The sequence below is a fragment of the Ciona robusta genome, chromosome 2, assembly GCF_009617815.1.
Source record: "Ciona robusta chromosome 2, ASM961781v2".
NCBI classification, from domain to species: Eukaryota; Metazoa; Chordata; class Ascidiacea; order Phlebobranchia; family Cionidae; genus Ciona; species Ciona robusta.
In genome coordinates, this window is record NC_143236.1 from 4,212,782 (window position 1) to 4,231,492 (window position 18,711).

The following is an 18,711-nucleotide window of genomic DNA, read 5'->3' on the forward strand; positions in this document are numbered from 1 at the left end:
GAAAAACGGCAATATACAGATTAATTCAATAGATCAAAAATGGCGGCACGCATATACTGGCATACCTACTAAGGGATATTTTGCAACTTTGGGATAAAAAGTTTCGTTTTGTTGTTTACATCTGCGGAGCTTTGTTAACCACTTAAAAGGTGCTGTGTGCATTTAAAATGAATAAAGAAGATAGGGAAAACGAACTTCTAGCCTTGGAAAGCATTCTGGATCCTTGCTCGTTTGCCTTTAACGAAACAACCGGCCGAATAGATGTGTTTCCGCAACTGCAAACAAACTATATAAAGTTGACTTCCGAGGTAAAATCTGAGAAATCCTGTGACGACTCCCACAATAAAGAACATTCTGTAAGTTTCCTGCCACCAATACAACTTAACTTTGCATTATCTGATGGCTACCCTTCTGATGAACCACCACAATTCAACTTATCCTGCGTATGGCTTTCTCCATCTCAGGTAAAGTACGGTATTCCCGGTATATCTTATTTGTGTCATGCAATTTTCTGTAATCGAAAACATTCGCTAAAGATATGCACTTGCAATATATGTGACTAGAAGTTTTTTCAGTTATACGAACTTTGTCTAAAGCTTGATGAAATTTGGCAAAAGGAAGAAGGTAATGTGATTCTGTACGAGTGGTTCCAATTTCTTCAGGATGATTCCCTTTCTATTCTTGGAATAAATGACAACTTACATATCTGTGATGAGTTCGAGTCTTCATCTCAATCTTCCACCATTGCATCTTCAAAATCAGGAATAAATAAACCTTGTAAACGGGGCTTACAAACTGCTCATAGTTATGCCGAAATATTGCCAACATTGCTCAACTATGATCAACAAAAACAGCGAGAAATTTTTTTCACATCAGTATTTTCTTGCAATATTTGTTTTGTAGACAAAAAAGGAACTGACTGCTTACAGTTTAAAGGTAAGATTTGCTTTTTATGTAAACTAAATTATGTTATTAAATGACATTGTTTTACGGTATATTTTGTATACCTAATTATCCTGATGACGTATTTAGATGTAGGGGCAGGCCACAGGCATTAATCGATGTAATGCTGTTGTCCATAGAAGTAATATTTAACTGTTTGTATTTTTGCTAGATTGTGGACACGTATATTGCAAACAATGTATTACTTCTTACTTTGAAATTCATATATCTGAGGGTACAATCACTAGTTTAATTTGTCCAGAACCAGACTGTGATACAACTGCATTGCCAAATCAGGTAAAAACAGATTTAATTTGCATAGATCTATTAGATAGAATGGGTTTGGTGAGAAGAGAGAAGCAATGTTATTTTTCATAGTTCAAACCTTCCCCTGATATTATTGCTTTTCAAGGTAAAAGAAGCTGTGAATAAAGACTTGTATGAAAGATATGAAAAGCTCCTTTTACAAACCACTCTTGACACAATGACGGATATTGTATTTTGTCCGCTCATGCATTGTCAGTCGGCAGTGATCATTGAACCTGAAGCTTCGATTGGTCAATGTCCGTCTTGTGCATATGCATTCTGTGTTCATTGCAAACTGGCATATCATGGCGTTAGTCCATGCAAAATCGCTTCACGTATGTATCTGTTTTGTTGTAGAATACCAGAATGTTTGTCATAGTTCCGCTTTATATTCTACCATGGGAAATCTTCGTTTTTAGATGAAATTATCAAGTTATGTAAGGAGTACGAATCTGCAAATGAAGAAAAGAAGAAACAGATGGAGAAAAAATATGGAAGGAAAGTTCTTTGTAAAGCTTTGGATGACCGAGCAACACAAGCATGGATGAATAACAACACTAAACCGTGTCCAGGGTGTAATGCTTCAATAGAGGTAACAACATCTTTCACCTTTTTATTTAATGTATAGCTCATAAGAAAACTTAACATTCATATCCATATTTTGGGCATCATCTGAGGTGTCGTACATAAATGACACATTTCTAAGTTTGGGATTTTATGACTGTACTGTTTAATTTCAAATTTAATTTAAATCATTCCACATAAAATGTATTTAAAATATATATTTATTACAGAAACTTGACGGCTGTAACAAAATGACGTGCTACAAATGTAGGGCGTATTTTTGTTGGATCTGTATGCATGTTTTGGACTGTGCAAACCCATATCGTCACTATAACAATATTGGCAGTCCGTGTAATAATCGTTTGTTTGAGGGAATTGATCCTGAAGACCAAGATTTTTTTATGTATTATTGAGCTTCTCTATTATTAGTAAAATGCAGTATATTATTTGATGAGCCAAAGTCATCGTTTATTTACCAGTTCTTTAAAATGTTGTTTTTATTTATCCTAAGCTGTTGTCTTTGCTTACTATATTTAATGTTTTCAATTGCTTAATTTTGTTTGAGTGACTTTATCATGGTGCACTTACTGATGAATCAGTGGCAATTACATTGACTACTAAATATTGTTGTGATATACACAAATCCACTTGCTTACTTCTTCCATTTGCGTTTTTTTCATGTGTAAAATGTAGAGTTACTTAAAACTGATTTACGCAAGTAGTGAAAATGAAAAGTATGTACAAAAGTATCATGTTTATAATGAGAGTTAAATGAATGAAATTGTTTATTTTCGCGCCAAATTAGAAACCGATCACCGATGTCTTAGCGTGGAGCCGCAATTAATATAGGCTTTTTATGAATAGGGATTTTCTCCGCTTGCAGGGAAACCACCTAAAATCCAGCCGAAATTTAGAAGTTTATGAAAAAGAGATTTCGTATTTTCGTATATACTTTTTCACCCTCATTAAAGGCGGTTTATAGAGCCAGTGATACATAAACTGTTTATGTATCTTTGATAGAACAGATGTCGTCTACCAGTCGGCATGTAATTATTGTTTTGCGCTTTTAACAATTATGACGTAATCCGAATTAGTTCCAATCTGTCACTGACATCTAATTCTACAAATACCGATGAAATATGACGTTTTGTGTTCGGAGTATCTAATATGTCATTTCTAGTCTCCTGTTTACTGACATAACTGACAACGCTGCAGTCGATGCTATTTGTAGCTACATGTCTCTAAATATTCAAATAAACGTTTATGTTTGACTGTAAAGATAGGAAACACTGTTTGTTTTAAATCAGTGTCTTTTTTACAATAGTATTTATATAGTTTGCAGCGATCAGTAAAAGTATATACAGTTTCTAGTTTCTACATTCTTCATTTCACAGAAACTGTAGATCAAGAAATAACTAAACATTGAGATATGTCAAAGGAACTATTTCCGGCTGCCAACAGTGCCCAAAGGCTGGGTGTTCCTGCCCCTGTTCTAAACACAACAAAAGTACCACTGCAGAGAGGAAGGTCTTTAATGGATTGGATTCGTTTAAGCAAATCTAACGTGGATTTGCGAGGTACTGGCCCACGCCCACTTAAAATTTCAATGGAGGAGTTAGCAAAGCATAATACCCGTGACGATGCATGGATGGCTATTCGAGGTTATGTTTTCAATGTGACAAGGTATGTGTCTTATCTGAATGCTTCAGTACCTTTACAATACCAGGTAAAGGTGCCATGTAAATTTGTTAGTCTTAGTATTATTTATCAGGGAAACCAAATAGGATATGACTGCCTTTCAAAAAAAAAAATTTTAATTCAGATTTTTTAAACCTCTTATTTTTAGATACATGGAATACCATCCTGGAGGTGAAAGTGAATTGAAGAGAGGTGTTGGTAAAGATGCCACTTCCCTGTTTGAAGAAGTTCATCGCTGGGTTAACTTCGAATCAATGTTAAAAGCATGTTTCATAGGGACTCTCATTCCAGATTTCACAATACCAAAGCAACCAAAATCTACCTCTTCCCTACTGTCAGTACCTGGCAATAACTTGTTAAAGCTTCCAGGCTTAGGTAAAATTGGTGGTAAGCAATATTTTAATGTTGGTTTCAAGCAAACAGAGGAAGAAGTTATAATCTTGTTCCAAAGTGATTCTTTAGAAACGTCTGTTGAGAATTTTGTCTGTAATATCAGTAATGATGGACTCTCTATGCATGTAGACTTTATCTCACACAAGCAATCCTTGTCATATTTTATAAAGCTGCATAAGCAGGTTAAAGCAAGCATTTCCATTGTGAAAAGGGAAGTTATAGAAATTGCTTTGAAAAAGGCTGAACCAGGATCTCTTTGGGATGGATTTGGTTCATGCAAACATACGCAGCCTTTCAAAAACAGACTTCTCTCTTGTACGCTAATCTCTAAATCAAACATCACACATGATACACTTCAGCTGCATTTTCGTCTGCCTGAATCTTGCCATATGCTTACACCCATGGGTGCACATGTCTTTTTCCAAGCTTCTATAGAAGACATTTTAATCAGGCGTCCTTACACTGTTGCATTACCATGCATTACAGAAAGCACTTGTGCCAATGACCCAAACAACTTCTACACTTTAATTAAGGTGTATGAAACTGGTGCTTTGACCAAAGTCATTGGAAACCTCTCCCCTGGAGATGAGATTTCTGTTGCCACTTTTGAGATCAAATTCCATATCGGATTAATTTCCTCATTTAGTAACATACTTCTTTTAGCTGCCGGCACAGGGTTTACACCCATGGTCAGAGTTATGCATCATTGCCTTTTTAATACTGATAAAAAGGTCCAGCTTGGATTTTTCAATAAGAAAGAACTTGACATATTATGGAGAAACGATTTAGAAACATTAAAAGCGAGATTTTATAGTCGATTTACAGTAGATCATGTTTTGTCCCAGCCAGACCAAGATTGGAGCGGTCTGAAAGGTCGTGTTTCAATCCCCCTTCTTAAAGAGATGCTTTCGAACTTCCAAATCGATACAACTTTTGTGTTAGTGTGTGGCCCAACACCCTTTACTACACTAACATTAAAATTTTTATCTGACATGAAAGTTAAATCATCCAGCGTATTTGCTTTCACATAGTTTAATCTCCTATGTTAATGTTTTTATGTCATTTATGTGGTTTGTTCTACTTAGCACAATTTATCTGTTATTATTTTTTGTTTATGCGTCTATTTTATGTGTTTACTACTTTGTTTTTAACATTTTAATTCTCTCTGTACTTTGTTGTAAAATGTATTTTACATTATTTAGGAAATATTGTATTTGAAATTTTAAATGTCTGTGCAATTTAGGTGGAAATACTCTATTTTAAGAAAACCTGAAAATTGATGTTTTTTTGGTCTATTTTTTTTAATAAAACAATATAAACCTTTTGGAGATGAATGAGAAAGAATTGGAGGAACGCGCAGCACAAGAATTACTCAGAGAAGCAAGGCGTGGGAAAGAACGTGCTCAAACCATGGGAACAAGTGGATGGTATTAACCATATTTTCAAACATTTATATTTGTGCTGTCATGATTTATGGTTCAGTAATTTTTTTGCGCTGACAAACTTAGCCTGTTTACTGGATATACGAAACTGAATTGCACAGACAGTGTGATCAGATCAAGCAAAAGTATTTTAATGCAAAGTAACAGATTAATTATTTTTTTGCAGACTTAGAACATGCTTCTCCAAATACAATGGCAACCTCGAAATTGCAATTGCAGGCATTAAAAATATTTCTTTAAGTGTAGTGGTATTCCTAACCTATAAACAACAAATACATGGAACTGGTAGTTGTAGTTTATTAATACAACATTTACATTCAGATTTATTGTAAATAAACTAATTTTTCAGGAAAAAAAGTACAATTCCAAAGACCAACAAGCAATTCCTTCATCGAACATTAGCGAGTGTTTCTCATTCCCACCGTGTAGCATCAAATAAACAAGTATGATTTAACATTTTTACCATATATTCAAAATATAACAGTTATAAAGCTACTCAAGATACAGTACAGAAAAAGTAATTACAAGTTATCAGCAAATTATGTAATGAGTTTCATCTGCTATAGGCTCTCACCCTTAAAGGTAATTAAGTAGCGGAGTAAATATAATACTGGGAATGGTTAAGCAATTTTTCTCAATATAAAAAACTGTAAATATTTATATGTATTATCAAATAAGGAAGCTCAAAAGAAGAAGACCAAAGAAGATTCAGAAGAAAATATGCTGGAGAAGAAAAAAAATTATCAAGTAAAGACACAACGTGTAAGAAGTAAATTAGATAAAACTGAAAGATCAAAACCATACAACAAAAGAGAAAAACCAAGAAAAGAGAAAAAGTGCGAATAATTTGTGGTAAGAGGTTTATGCTACAAATCTACAATTACGTTTTAAAAGTATTTCAGTTTAACACTACTGATTAAAAATCAACTTTTTTCTTTTTATAATCATGCTATCTCTTTAAGGTGCATTCTTTTTTATTAGTCAACTGACTAGGATTATATTCTATAAAAATTGCTTTAAATTTATAATATGGACGCAGAAATATTTTTAGTCAGACCTGGTAGGTTTCCCTATACAGTTAAATTTAAACTACCTAAAACATTCAAGCCATGTTCTTATTAATTTCCCTCCGTAAGAAATGACAACATACATGATCAAAAATATGACAAAGCTAAGCATTGTGTATAACACAATAGTATCAGTACTAATGATGCAATCAGTTAAAATGAACGTTCGCAATAGTTTTAGGAACATAAGGCAAGAGAGGAAGCTTGAAGCAGGAAGTCACTCCAGATATCTTCCTGCAATTGATTGATTATCTCAGTCTTTCTGGCTGTCCCTCAAAAGTTTGCAGTTAGGTTTGAGCAGCCAAAGTTTGTTTTTAGTTGTTTATAAATTGATCTAAATCATTTAAAAAGTGTATATAAGAAATGTTTTGAGATATATATACACATGTGAAGGGCAATAGTTAGCTATTTAAGGTAACAGATGGCATGTGTTTATATTTACTTGCCAATCGGTCCTTTGAACTTTTGCAGTAAAAGTAACATTCATCATATAAGTATAGTATTGTCTAATTTATATATCAGTCAAGTTTATTCTAATAAAGTATCCAATATACAGTTATTAGCAGTACATGGTACATTCACACTGCTTGAACATTAATATCTGTGCATCTGTAATGCTAAGCATGTGAAACAATAAATGAACCAACATCCTCATGTGATCATTGTATTGTACCTGTACAGCTGCGATGTTACGTGACCGATTGCCAGATTTGCTTCGTTTGGCTGAAAGTGACCCAACACTTTATAAGGAACCAGAATATCATGAAGAATTACCAATAGACCCTTCTCTTATTGTTTTATTTCAAAGGGTAAGATATTCATTTAAGTAGTTTTATCATCAACTTATTTCCGATATAACATTTAACAATTACTTTTTACCCTAGCGTGTTTTAATACCTGTCATTTTGGAAATTATCCCTATTTTTTTATTGTTTCATTTTCAATGTATATACTGCATCCCTGACTTACTTTTTTTTATTATAACCTTTAATTTTACCTATAGCATCTATCTCAACATTGTTTTTAACTAGACTATTCCTTTTTGTTATCACCAAGAAGAATAAGTTATGTTGTGTTGCAGGCAGAAAAGGTGACAAAATTTATCAAGGACATGGAAGCAATAGTACAAGAGATGGTGAGACAACATGAAGATATCACTTGGAACATTTTAAATGAGAAGCAATACAGAGAGCAGGTGGTTGGGAGTGTTTATGCAGCTGGTAATGACAGTGGTATTTAGTAACCAGGCTTTTGGTTTAATGAATATATTTTCATAGTTTCAATTTACCCTCAGTGGCTTGACTGTTATTTTGCTCTTTTAATTTATTTCATGTTCACCATTCTATTTGAAAAAATAAAACGGTTTATGTTATTTCTGATACAAGATCTAATCCGTACACGCAGCAAATAAAATGTTAAAAAACTAGTAATATCAGTTGACAACATGAATCCTAATTTATGAAACAGACAACTCGAACCATGGATCGTTTCAGTGCACTCGCTAGAAAAACCAAAACAATTCTTCGTAGGATGGAGCTTAGTGATAAAGAAATGCTCCATTACTCAGCATATGCAAGGGACGGCCATGACAGCAGAGATGATATCAGTGTAAAGTGGGAACAGACTTCTTCAAGTGTTCAGGTAGGCATCAAATCATATGTAATCTATTAGTTACTTTTCATCTCCACCATTTATTTGGAAATCAATATTGTTTAACTTCATAACATCATTTTTTAAATAAATGTCTATGTTATGTCTTTAAAGCGACATCTTATTCCTTATGTAAGATCTTTATACTGCATGTCATGTCTATACGTTTCCTTCCTCCTGCTCAAAACACCCACACCCATTAAATTTATTTTCTTTGATTAACAACTTGCATGTTCTTATTGTCAGTAGACACCATCCAAGTGGTTTAAATTGTTCAACTCATCTCATAATCAACTTAGAAATGTAAGACAGGATTTCAATGAGCTGTTTATTCCTGATTTTATTTTTTTGTGTGTATGGTCTTATTTTCTGTGAGTATTTCCATTTGTATATAAAGTAATTCATACCTTTGCATGATTTTGTGGTAATAAATTAGATTGCTAACAGCTTGGTTTTGAGGCATTTCTTGTTTGTATTTCTGGAATAGCACCTTGATGGGTATTTTGAATTTTATTTTCCCAACCAGGTTTCTTGGCACCGCCTAGGGTCAGGTACAGTGTTGCCATTTTCCGACAACACATACCTACCTTGTGAATTGCGAATGCAGATGCTCCTACACAGTGTCTTGTCCTACAGGTAGCATACAGATGTAATACTATGTTACAGAAAACAATTTGAAATTCTTCTTAGGCTGGTAGTGGTTGTACGGGAGTATTACACCACACAGAAAATCTACAACGAAAACGTCCGCAAACGAATTGAAAGACAAATGTCAATAATTGGCCGTGAAATGGATCGCCAAGAAATTGATAAGTAAAAACGGAATTCTTTTATTTACCCTTAATTTGAAAATTGTTATTCGGGACTTTTACTTATTGTTAAGTCATGTCAAGTGTGTCAACCACAGCTTTTCTGTGTCAAAAGTGCTAATACAGTTGTTGGTTGGGATCTATCTTTTTATTAACGATAAGGTGATATAAATACCCTGTGTGTGTGCTCAGAGCAATTGAAGTTGGAGAGAGCGTTCCACTTTTACATGGAGACATAGTGGATGATACACAGGTTAGCAAAGAGATGAGAGCAAAACTAAGAGAAATCCAATTCTTTGAACATGAGATTCTTGCATTGGAGGTATAAATAACTATTGCCTATTATCAAAACAAGAATGTGTTTTACTTGAAATGTTTATTGTATAGCAGAGGCTTCAATGCATCCTTATATGTATTCTATTGTTAAATGAATAAATGTAACTTACTTTATAATGCGTGGCCGGAAAACGACAATCGTTATCACATGGGTTTAACACCTCGTGCCAGCTTAAGAGTTACCATGTATGTTGCTTTGTGAGTGATTATTACTTTTTTATTTTTTTTTATGTATGGCTGATAATTTGGACAACCCATTAGTGACTACTGGGTTGAAGCAATTGCCGTTAAGTGTCCTGCCCAAGGACACATACGCCCACAATATCTGGAGTGATGCGTCAACTCAGGTTTAGATGGCGTGCCTGGAAATAGAACTTCACCCATTTAGATCAGATTAAAAACATGTTGCCTTTATATCTTTATTTAGAAAAGCATCAGCCAACTACATGAAGCTTTCCTTATGGTTTCCTCACTTGTGCATGAGCAGGGGGCTATGGTTGATAGAATTGAACACCATGTTGGTCTTGCTTCTAACTATGTCGAAGTGAGCAACCAAATGCTCAAGAAAGCAGGCAAACTGCAGCACAAGTATAGAAAAAAGAAGCTCTGCCTTGCGCTCCTTATTCTCACTGCCATTGGCATCATTGTCCTTGTTATTGCTCTTTCAGTTAAAAGAAAACGGACCACAGTACGAGTGGTGACTCACTCAGTTGCTCATCCAAGGTTAAGAAGAGATGAGGACTGGTTTTCCTTAACTGAACTTTCCTAGTTAATCTCTAATCAACTGTGCAACTCCCTCTTTAAATATTACTATATAATTTAAGTACACATTAGCAGATTCAGTCAGATTTGGTGCTTACCTACCAACAAAGATGTGAATGGAAAACTAAATTGTTCTGTTCACATTTAAAACTAAAGTAAATTTTTTAGGCATTTATACCTTTTTTTTGTAAAAATGGAATTTTACACTCTTCTTTTCCATTCATCTGTGCTGTTTTTGGGTTTTAAACATTTTGCATTTGTTTATTTTGTTTAATGCATTTAATTAAATGAAGTACGATGTGAGAAATAAAAAATATGAGCAGTATATACATTTTAAAGTACACAATAAAATGTTAAACTATAGAACCTATAAATGCAGGACTGTGGGTACGCTCCACGCTGCCCTACCGTTCGTGTAAAGTCCCATTTGCTTAAAGTGTGTTTGCATCGCGCGAATATTGGAAAAGGATTACGTTGTGTATTCAGACATTTTTTTAGTTCAGGAGTTCTGGGTTGGAACTTATTTGAATACCTACTTAATGTCAAATGTTTACGCAGAGAAACGCCTAAACTAAAGCCACAACCCCACAACCGTAGTTTTTGCTTTATGGCGAGGTAAAGAAGCCGAGACCTTTTTCGCCTCGAGTTGTCGTCCTTTTTTGCCGTGGTTCGCTTTCTCGTCAAAAACAGAGTCAGAATTGATGCTATTCGAACGGTTTCTTCTGTCCTCTGAAGACTCTCGTTTCTCCAGGGATTTGCGCGGCACGGGTATCGGATGCGACATCATTGCTCCGGTAGAGCGTCGGTTATGCGAGCGCACCAGTAAGGACGAGTTATCTCTTAGTCTAACGTCATTAGACGAGGTAAATTCATTTTTAGTCCGCAAAAGCTTTTTACCCAAATTTCCAATGACCCCGGACTTCTTAACGCCATCGTCAGCTCTATGAAGGTTTTCTCTCTTCTTCATTATTTCTTCCATAGTGTTCGAGAGATCTTCTTTCTCTTCCACGAGCTTCTTTCTCCTTTCAATATCCCGGATGTTCTCCGTGACTTTTTCTTCACGTTTCCTCAGAGATGATTCCTTTATCTGAAGCCCAGCTTCCTCCTGTCTGACTCTCCGTTCTCGATTTTTCACTCTTCTCTCACGTTCCCTATGACCTTCTTCATCGACATCTAACTTTGTCTCCAGTTCCATAAGCCTTTCTTCTGCTTGTTTTAGAATAGCATGTCTCCTACACAACTTAGCATGCCTCTCATCGATCTTAGATTGCCGGGCTCTCAGCTTTGCTTCAAACTCGCCCAATTTCGCCTCCCCCACCGCTAACTTCGCTTCAGACACAGCGCGCTTCTCGGATTTTGTCTTTCTCTTTGCTTTTTGCTCCAAACTACGAGCTTCTTTTACGCTCATCGGTTCTCCTATCCCGGAAGCGGCGTTTTCTAACGGAAACTTTACATCCTGGTCTTCAGTCACTTGAACATGATTTTTTACGATTTCCTTTTTATTCCCAAAAGACGTTCCTGCTTGCTTTTGTTTCGGTCCGTTCAATACAAACTTGTTGTAGCCCTCAGTGATCAACCGTTTGTCCTCTAAACTGAATTCAATTTCTTCCTCGTGTTTTATCCTCCTCCTAAGTAATTCTTCCAATGTGTTTGGATTATTGTTTAAATGTCTCGCCTGGTTATTATTGGGTAATCCAGGCCGTGATATCCCGTTGCTCTGTCGTGCATACCTCTTGTTTTTATCACTGTCCACTGTCTTAACTATGGGCTGTTGCCACCTTTGCGACAACACCTTCTCTTCTTCCGAATCTTCCTCAACTGATGACGTAGTTGATCGCTCTGATTCGGCATCGTCATCACTGACGTCACTTCCGTCGTCGGTTCCCGTGCTATCATCCGTATCAACCGACTCGTGGGCGTGGAAAGTCTTTTGGCCGTCTTCGCTCTCTACCACCGAGCGCGTCATCTTTCGCTTATTTCTGGTAGACTTCTTAAAACTTGTCTCTGTAATGACGTCACCGGCCTCGCTGCTACTGTTGCTATGGATACCGGACGAGGTTGTATCAGAAAAGTTTGTGGGTTTTGTTTGAGTAATAATCTTCTTCTCTTTCATTTCATTGTGCAATGCCCGAAGAATGGTTCGGTTGCTTGTCCCCGGAATTATAGGTTTTCTCGATGGCATTATCTGTCCCAGCAAACAACTAGAAAATAAAATATACTCAATTACAAATCAGTAACTTGAACAACAATTTAAACCAATATGTTCATTTTTTTATTTTCTGCTTACTCGTACGCAGACACAAATAGTTAAAAACCTACAATGCTTTCAAAGTTATTTGTCGTTACTATATCCGACATGACGAATCGCATTTATCGCCTCCAGTCCAATTCGATTGATGAGCTTTTTTTATCTAACACGCATATCCACAAACAAACGAATCTAAAACACATGAATCATAGATTCCAATCTACCGTCCAACTTATAATCAAACCATGCGAACTTGTGTTTTATCACGGCTTACCACGCGGATACAGATTTAATTACAGAGCATATATATCTCGTTACGTTGACGAGCAATTAATCACGGAAACTTTTCGGTAGGTGTGTTATAACTTTCGGCTTAGCGGCTTACTTGCAGTCATGCAAAAAATTCCGCCTAAATCTTAGGCATGCAGTCTTTTAAACAAATCCAAAATGCCAAGTATCTAACTTTTGCTCGTAATTTAATAAAAAAAATTCTTTCCAAAATTGTTGTAAATCTGTTTTGATTACGAAAGTAAAAAACGCAAGCTTGGTTTATAAATCTGTGCCCTGGGGGTTCTGTCAGTTAAATGAATGTATCGAAAAGTTCTTTATCGCGGGTTGACATAATGATCGCTCTATTATCGTATTATTGGCTTTTCGTAATGGCATGAAAACGTACCGCTCCAACACGATAAAAGACCAAGTCTCGATTCAATCTCCCGGGGCTACATTGCACACTGATCTACTGAGAAAAATGCGACCCCATTGCCCTTACGTGTTTTGCTTGTTTATTTTTGTAACCTATATCATAAACCTCATCACTGCCATTTTAAACTCAAAGTAAGCAGTTTGCTGCCTTTTCAAATCTAAAAATGTAACATTGGTAGTTTGCCAAAGCTATTTCCTGTCCCATAGTTAAAATAACGTCAGCTAAATTGTTATTTTCCTGTCTGTGGGCGTAACTACGTACTCTACTACTCAAGCGCAACGATTTCTGATCGTCATAAGAGTCCAATGACGCCACGATATAATTATTTAGAACTGAGAAACGTAAGTTTGATTGGGTTTGGCAATATTAATCGGATTATTGTACGGAATTAGCGTTATAACTATTAATTCCCGCCAACATAAAAAGTTCGTTATCGCATTTGGTTCTGTTAATACAGTTTCTCATAATTTCGTGCAATATTAATAAAGTTTCATACTATATAATGTACATTACAATTTTTTTCATAAAACTTCGACATTTAAACACCATTTTAACTACAGTGCTTCTCAAAGACCCACATATTATAACGCTGGTATTAACTTTACTAGCCCGACTGACACTCGCACAATCTCGCTAGCAATTGGACGCTTACTGGCTGACAGTTGAACCGAACGACCATTTCACACTGTCACCTTTTTCAAACTGTAATTAAAAGCGGTCATAAAAACCACGGCTTCTTAAGCAGAGAATGCACCAGCGGGCACAGTACATGTTCGGAGCACACTGTTCACACCAGTGCCTTCTACGATTTTACAAGCAGTCATTTGACTTTTAAAGAGCAGTTATGGTTCTAAAATATCACGGACGAATGGAACTGCTCATACAAAACTATGCAAAAATAAATATTACATGTGAAAGTTAGCCCAACGACTCTAAACGCTCTTGAAACATTTTCGTGTAAGTTACGATGATAAACTCGATTAGGAAATGTGTTCACAATTTAAAATGGTTCACTGTCGATATGTGTTCCTAATCTACATCTACCCATAACTTTCGTATTCCAGCAGTCTACATTCGATGGTACACTACTATCTTACAACACCAACAGTTGCCTAGACATGAATAATATATATACCGAACCCTTACCTTCATTTTCGTTGACTTTAAATCTTCAATAAACTGTCGTTGAGGCTGATATCAGAATTGTTTACAAACTTTCACAAGAAAAGTCTCGTTTAGAGAAATACGCCAGAAAAAAGTGTGCGCTTTTTAAGCTGTGACGTAAAACAACCCACTGTGACGTAACAGATCAATCTTATTGAATAGGAGGCGAAAGGCCTAACCCAATTTGGAGAAAACTAACTTTTAAACCACAATGCTTCACCTAACAACGTTAGTGAACATAAAATGGCCACTTAGTTTTAAGGGATTTCTTCGTTACATTTATGTTGACCCAAGGCCAAACTTTAACCGTTAAGCACGCCTAATTTAATTTAACAACGGATAACCAAATCTTTACACTAAATTAAAGCATCCCTGCTTTGACAGCGATATTCAAATCAGACTTGTGCCCCCTTTCGATCGTACTGCATGACTTTGTAACTTAGCAAATCTTTCACTTTTATGTTTACCAATTAACACCTGAAATATATCTTTCAAGAGCAGTAAAACACACGCGTTGGTGTCGACTCTGCCCCAAGGCGACACAGACCTCTTTGCAGCAGTGACGTAAGGGATTAGGCAGTTTAAGGGAAGAAAATGTAGATGGTACAGTAAGGTGTGGGAAGATGAGACACTTTTTAGCTTTATTTCCTCGTACCATTTAGTAGTAAACAAATAACATTCCAACAATTATAAAACTATATCCTTAACTCCCATATACCGTCGTTAATTGTTTAAAACACGATCAGGATATTTGGATATTATGTGCTAAAGGTGTCCCATCTTCTCCCACCCTACTATATGTTGTATCAATTGTAAACTCGTACATATACCGAGCGGATTTGTATTGTCACAGAGGAGCAGCAAAATTACAACTCTCCACTACCGCAATAATTACCTCCATTAATATATCTACCCGACTAATTAAGTCATCTTTAAGTTTGCGTCACGATCGTTCAAATACGTCACGGACATTAAATATGGATTAGAGCAGTCATTTAAGTGATCATCTTTATACTCACCTGCGGGGGTGGATGTAAACAGTAGTGCAGTAATTTAAATTGGTGTCCGAAATTTTTCTGCAAGATACATCAACAGCGTGGTAGTTTCCCGCCAATTTATATAGGACCGCAATACGTACCCATACTAAAAAACGGAAAATATACTTTAAATCATATATATTTTTGTTGATTGTTGTCAAACTCTAAACTTAATATAAAATTGTGTTTTTTTTTTGTACAAAGACAACGATCATAAATACCGATTCAATACCATACAATAATCCCGTATACAAACAAACCGATGACGCAGCGTCGAACGAGCCACTTAGCACAATACAGTGTTATTCGCTATGTTATTTATAAGATCCTGTGTTATTCATAATTTTTCGCTATATGTTATGTGTTAGTCGCTATGTTATTTATAATTGCTCGCATATAACCGCCTAGATCAAACGTCTATCTCAGTACGCATGAATATCCAATGTTTATGGGAATAGATAAAGGAATTATATAGTGTAATCATAGTACACTTCAGTATACCATGGTGTAATAGATACAGGGCGCCCAGCCCCCGGTTTGCAATCCCTAAAGTGGTTCACAATAGTTGTCTATGCGAAGCAGAGCTATATAAGGCTATACTACTGGTTATCACACGCAAACCTATGTTGGGGATCGGTTAATCGTAAAACTATACAACCAATGGGCCAAATAAGGTTTAGGAACAAAGTACACACTCTTCATGCTCTTATATTACAGCATTCAAACATTAACTACCAGCTATAGCGGTATTGAATGATCAATATTTGAACAACTGTACAATTACATTGCCATAAATGGAGCCGGTACATGCAAGGCCAATTCTGGTTGTCTTATTTGGTATTCTCCAGTGACCTAACCTTAGCGCCACCCTACAAAGAAAATTTTGAACAGGTTGTCACTAATATATAAAAATACACAAAAGTAGGCATAAATATATAAATAGGCGTAGCGAAAACAGGTCATAATTTTAGACACCACGGTTACGGGAGCTGTAAAAAATCTCCTCTAGTTCAATATTTAACGATTGAGATTTTATATTTTTAAGTCGATAGCGGATTTTACATTTAAAAAAAGCAAAAGATTACTAGATGTCGGAGTCGCCGTGTGTCGAAACAGCCAAGGGACCAGTCAGGGGTAAAGTTGTTGGCAGCTCAAAATACCCGAACGCAAAGCAAGTTTACAGATTCAGTTCGATTCCATTTGCCAAACCACCCGTCGGAGATCTTCGCTTTGAACGTCCACAAGAGTAAGTTGCAGTTTGTTGCAAAGTAGAACCTATATTTTGTGCGTAGGCTAAACAATAATGTATTTTCAACAGTTCAGAACCATGGTCTGAAGTACTTGACGCGACTCGACAGATCGTTTCTCCTATGCAAGACACCTCGGCGTGGGAACAACTGAAGGCATATGTTGTTTCGGAAGACCTGTCCAAAGAAGAGAATGAAAACGTTAGCGAGGATTGTCTGTACTTAAATGTCTACACTAATACCGTGAATAACAAAGCAAATCTGCCGGTAGGTATAATGTTTCAACTTATCAGTTTGTTGTAAACTATAAGTTCTGTGTCGTGATGTCAAAAAACAATAAAAAAACTAGCATCTTTAGATTCCTCAAACCTATTTGACTGAAATAACTTAACATTCTTTCTAGGTGTTGGTATGGTTATATGGCGGTGGTCTTACCATGGGCGGTGCATTGGGCTACAACGGACAGACTATATGCAGCATGCAAGACGTAGTAGTTGTAATCCCAAATTACAGAGTGAACGTATTCGGTTTCTTTACGGCTGGAAAGAACACAAAATGGAAGGGCAACATGGGATTCTTTTGACCAGCTAAAGGCATTAGAGTATGATCGTAATGTTAGCTATTTCCGATTGATTGAATGTTTAACTTACCTTGCGTGGTTGGTGGGAAAACGACATTCGTTATAACACGAATGTTCTGTTTCGTTTTTTATCTCGTGTCAGCTTACGAAATAGTGTGTGTAATTTTGTGGGTGATTAATTTTCTTTGTATGGCTGACAACTTGGACAGCCCATTAGTAACCACTCAGTTTCAGCAATGTCCGTTAGGTTTTTTGCCCAAGGACACATACCCACAACGATAGCAGCACCGAGACTTGAACCAGTAACCTGGCGCGCTAACCACCACAGTTGTGCTTATACGGCGATTGAGACACATAAAACGTTTCCTTTTTTCCAGATGGGTCAAGCATAATATCAAGGTATTTGGTGGCAACCCTGATAATGTGACATTATTTGGCCAAAGTGCCGGTGCAGTATCTGTCGGATACCATGTGATGTCTCCCCTGTCTCGTGGCTACTTCAACCGTGCTATTTCACACAGTGGAACCGCAACCATGCCAATAAGTATGGAGAATATGTGACGGAACTGTGAAACAGGGATTTAACCTAAAGTTTTTTAGGTATGATAAAAACAGGCTACGACAAGTTCCGAAACTTTATGCTGGAAAGTTTGAACATTACGACTACTGACCCGGACGAAATGGTCGCTGCGTTGAAAAGGGTTACCGCCACAACAATAATGGAAGCGCAAGCAGCAGCATTTATGAAGGTGGGTCTGAGAACGATTTACCAAATGAACAACTTCTGTGAGTCATATGTGCACTATAAGTGATTTGCTTTTTATAGTGTCCTATGGAACCATTCGGTGTCTCAGTCGATGGAGATTTTGTGCCAGAAGAAACTTTGGCAAGAATTAATAAACCCGGGAGCGTTGCTCCTGTTCCGTATATAGTCGGTTGCAACAACACTGAGGCATATGGGGTCATCTCGGGTATGATTCCAGAGTTTGAGTCTGGTTCTTCAGAAGAAGGAGTCATTTGGTTTCTTTAAGATGCTTCTGCATTGGAAATCTGAAAATGTAAGTTTTCACAAACTTAAATCATTTGTTCATTTGAATACAGGAGGATAATATAAAGGCATGACTAAATAATTTAATGAAACATATTAAGCTAAACCTCGCGTATAGCAGGCTAATGCCAGTCGGTATAACACAAAGGCTATATTTTACATCTCGCGCGTCTTTGTATAGACGATAGCTTATATAATATTATTTTTGTTTCCGTTTAACAGCCTATTATAGACCACTACATTGAATTAATGTCCGTTAAGGAACCTGGCCACCATTACATCATTAAACGCTACCACTATAGCTTTATATGCAGTAAATGGTAACCCACTCGTACATCATATTACTCAAATGTTCTTAGAGCATTGCTGTTCATGGGAGAAATCTGGAAGATACAATCAAGCTTATTTTGGAAAAATACAGCAAAAAATACTCGGTTGACGATAAACTCCGTTGGAGCAAAACAGCAGGAGATATATTAGGAGACATATGGTTTTCAGTGCCATCGTTACTGCAAGCTAATGCCCATGCAGGTCAGCATAATTTCTGTTTAAAATATTATCGCATAAGGGTAAATTTGCCGGCATATAGCTATCTTAGTTCGCACGTATAAGAAATCAACGACCCGCTGTTGTTTGATTGTTGCAGACGCCGGCCATCCGACGTACTTTTACTACATGACCCAAACGCCAACGTTCTGTCACAGCAAAGAAC

At 36.4% G+C, this 18,711-nt stretch overlaps 6 protein-coding genes across 13 annotated transcripts; 5 read left to right on the forward strand and 1 right to left on the reverse strand.

Moving 5' to 3' along the window:
* The first annotated feature begins 16 nt into the window (after window positions 1-16).
* LOC149740319 (E3 ubiquitin-protein ligase RNF14-like) lies at window positions 17-2,434 on the forward strand. Of its 2 annotated transcripts, none has more exons than XM_089871892.1 (6): window positions 17-464; window positions 576-936; window positions 1,115-1,239; window positions 1,355-1,583; window positions 1,668-1,840; window positions 2,043-2,434. In XM_089871892.1, exons 1-6 carry the CDS (start codon window positions 168-170, stop codon window positions 2,223-2,225), a joined length of 1,368 nt encoding a protein of 455 aa, XP_089728018.1. In that variant the 5' UTR covers window positions 17-167; the 3' UTR covers window positions 2,226-2,434. The 2 variants fall into 2 exon arrangements, with proteins under 2 accessions (XP_089728018.1, XP_089728019.1); XM_089871893.1 differs by having other exon boundaries at window positions 618-936.
* Window positions 2,435-3,175: 741 nt separating this feature from the next.
* On the forward strand, window positions 3,176-5,331 carry LOC149740320 (cytochrome b5 reductase 4-like). Its single transcript, XM_089871891.1, has 2 exons — window positions 3,176-3,495; window positions 3,659-5,331. Exons 1-2 carry the CDS (start codon window positions 3,242-3,244, stop codon window positions 4,932-4,934), a joined length of 1,530 nt encoding a protein of 509 aa, XP_089728017.1. The 5' UTR covers window positions 3,176-3,241; the 3' UTR covers window positions 4,935-5,331.
* Window positions 5,192-6,703, forward strand: LOC149740321 (protein POLR1D-like). Its single transcript, XM_089871914.1, has 4 exons — window positions 5,192-5,330; window positions 5,695-5,788; window positions 6,024-6,197; window positions 6,588-6,703. Exons 1-3 carry the CDS (start codon window positions 5,233-5,235, stop codon window positions 6,189-6,191), a joined length of 360 nt encoding a protein of 119 aa, XP_089728040.1. The 5' UTR covers window positions 5,192-5,232; the 3' UTR covers window positions 6,192-6,197; window positions 6,588-6,703.
* On the forward strand, window positions 6,592-10,294 carry LOC149740322 (syntaxin-3-like). 6 transcript variants are annotated; one of them, XM_089871895.1, is made up of 9 exons: window positions 6,592-6,703; window positions 7,094-7,221; window positions 7,494-7,607; window positions 7,880-8,053; window positions 8,312-8,365; window positions 8,589-8,698; window positions 8,753-8,875; window positions 9,064-9,193; window positions 9,635-10,294. In XM_089871895.1, the coding sequence occupies exons 2-9, from the start codon at window positions 7,099-7,101 to the stop codon at window positions 9,974-9,976; spliced, it is 1,170 nt and encodes a 389-aa protein (XP_089728021.1). In that variant the 5' UTR covers window positions 6,592-6,703; window positions 7,094-7,098; the 3' UTR covers window positions 9,977-10,294. The 6 variants fall into 6 exon arrangements, with proteins under 6 accessions (XP_089728021.1, XP_089728023.1, XP_089728022.1 ...); XM_089871897.1 differs by having other exon boundaries at window positions 6,680-6,698; XM_089871896.1 differs by having other exon boundaries at window positions 6,703-6,826.
* On the reverse strand, window positions 10,202-14,558 carry LOC149740323 (uncharacterized). 2 transcript variants are annotated; one of them, XM_089871886.1, is made up of 2 exons: window positions 14,070-14,558; window positions 10,202-12,170 (listed from the first exon to the last, which is right to left on the reverse strand). In XM_089871886.1, exon 2 carries the CDS (start codon window positions 12,149-12,151, stop codon window positions 10,541-10,543), a length of 1,611 nt encoding a protein of 536 aa, XP_089728012.1. In that variant the 5' UTR covers window positions 12,152-12,170; window positions 14,070-14,558; the 3' UTR covers window positions 10,202-10,540. The 2 variants fall into 2 exon arrangements, with proteins under 2 accessions (XP_089728012.1, XP_089728013.1); XM_089871887.1 differs by lacking the exon at window positions 14,070-14,558 and adding an exon at window positions 12,289-13,595.
* An 811-nt stretch (window positions 14,559-15,369) lies between these two features.
* Window positions 15,370-18,500, forward strand: LOC149740324 (putative inactive carboxylesterase 4). Its single transcript, XM_089871905.1, is given in 8 exon segments — window positions 15,370-16,370; window positions 16,443-16,638; window positions 16,775-16,948; window positions 16,950-16,972; window positions 17,329-17,495; window positions 17,552-17,700; window positions 17,778-18,009; window positions 18,359-18,500. Coding segments are annotated over 7 exon segments (1,071 nt in total). The 5' UTR covers window positions 15,370-16,212; the 3' UTR covers window positions 17,982-18,009; window positions 18,359-18,500.
* Window positions 18,501-18,711: the final 211 nt, after the last annotated feature.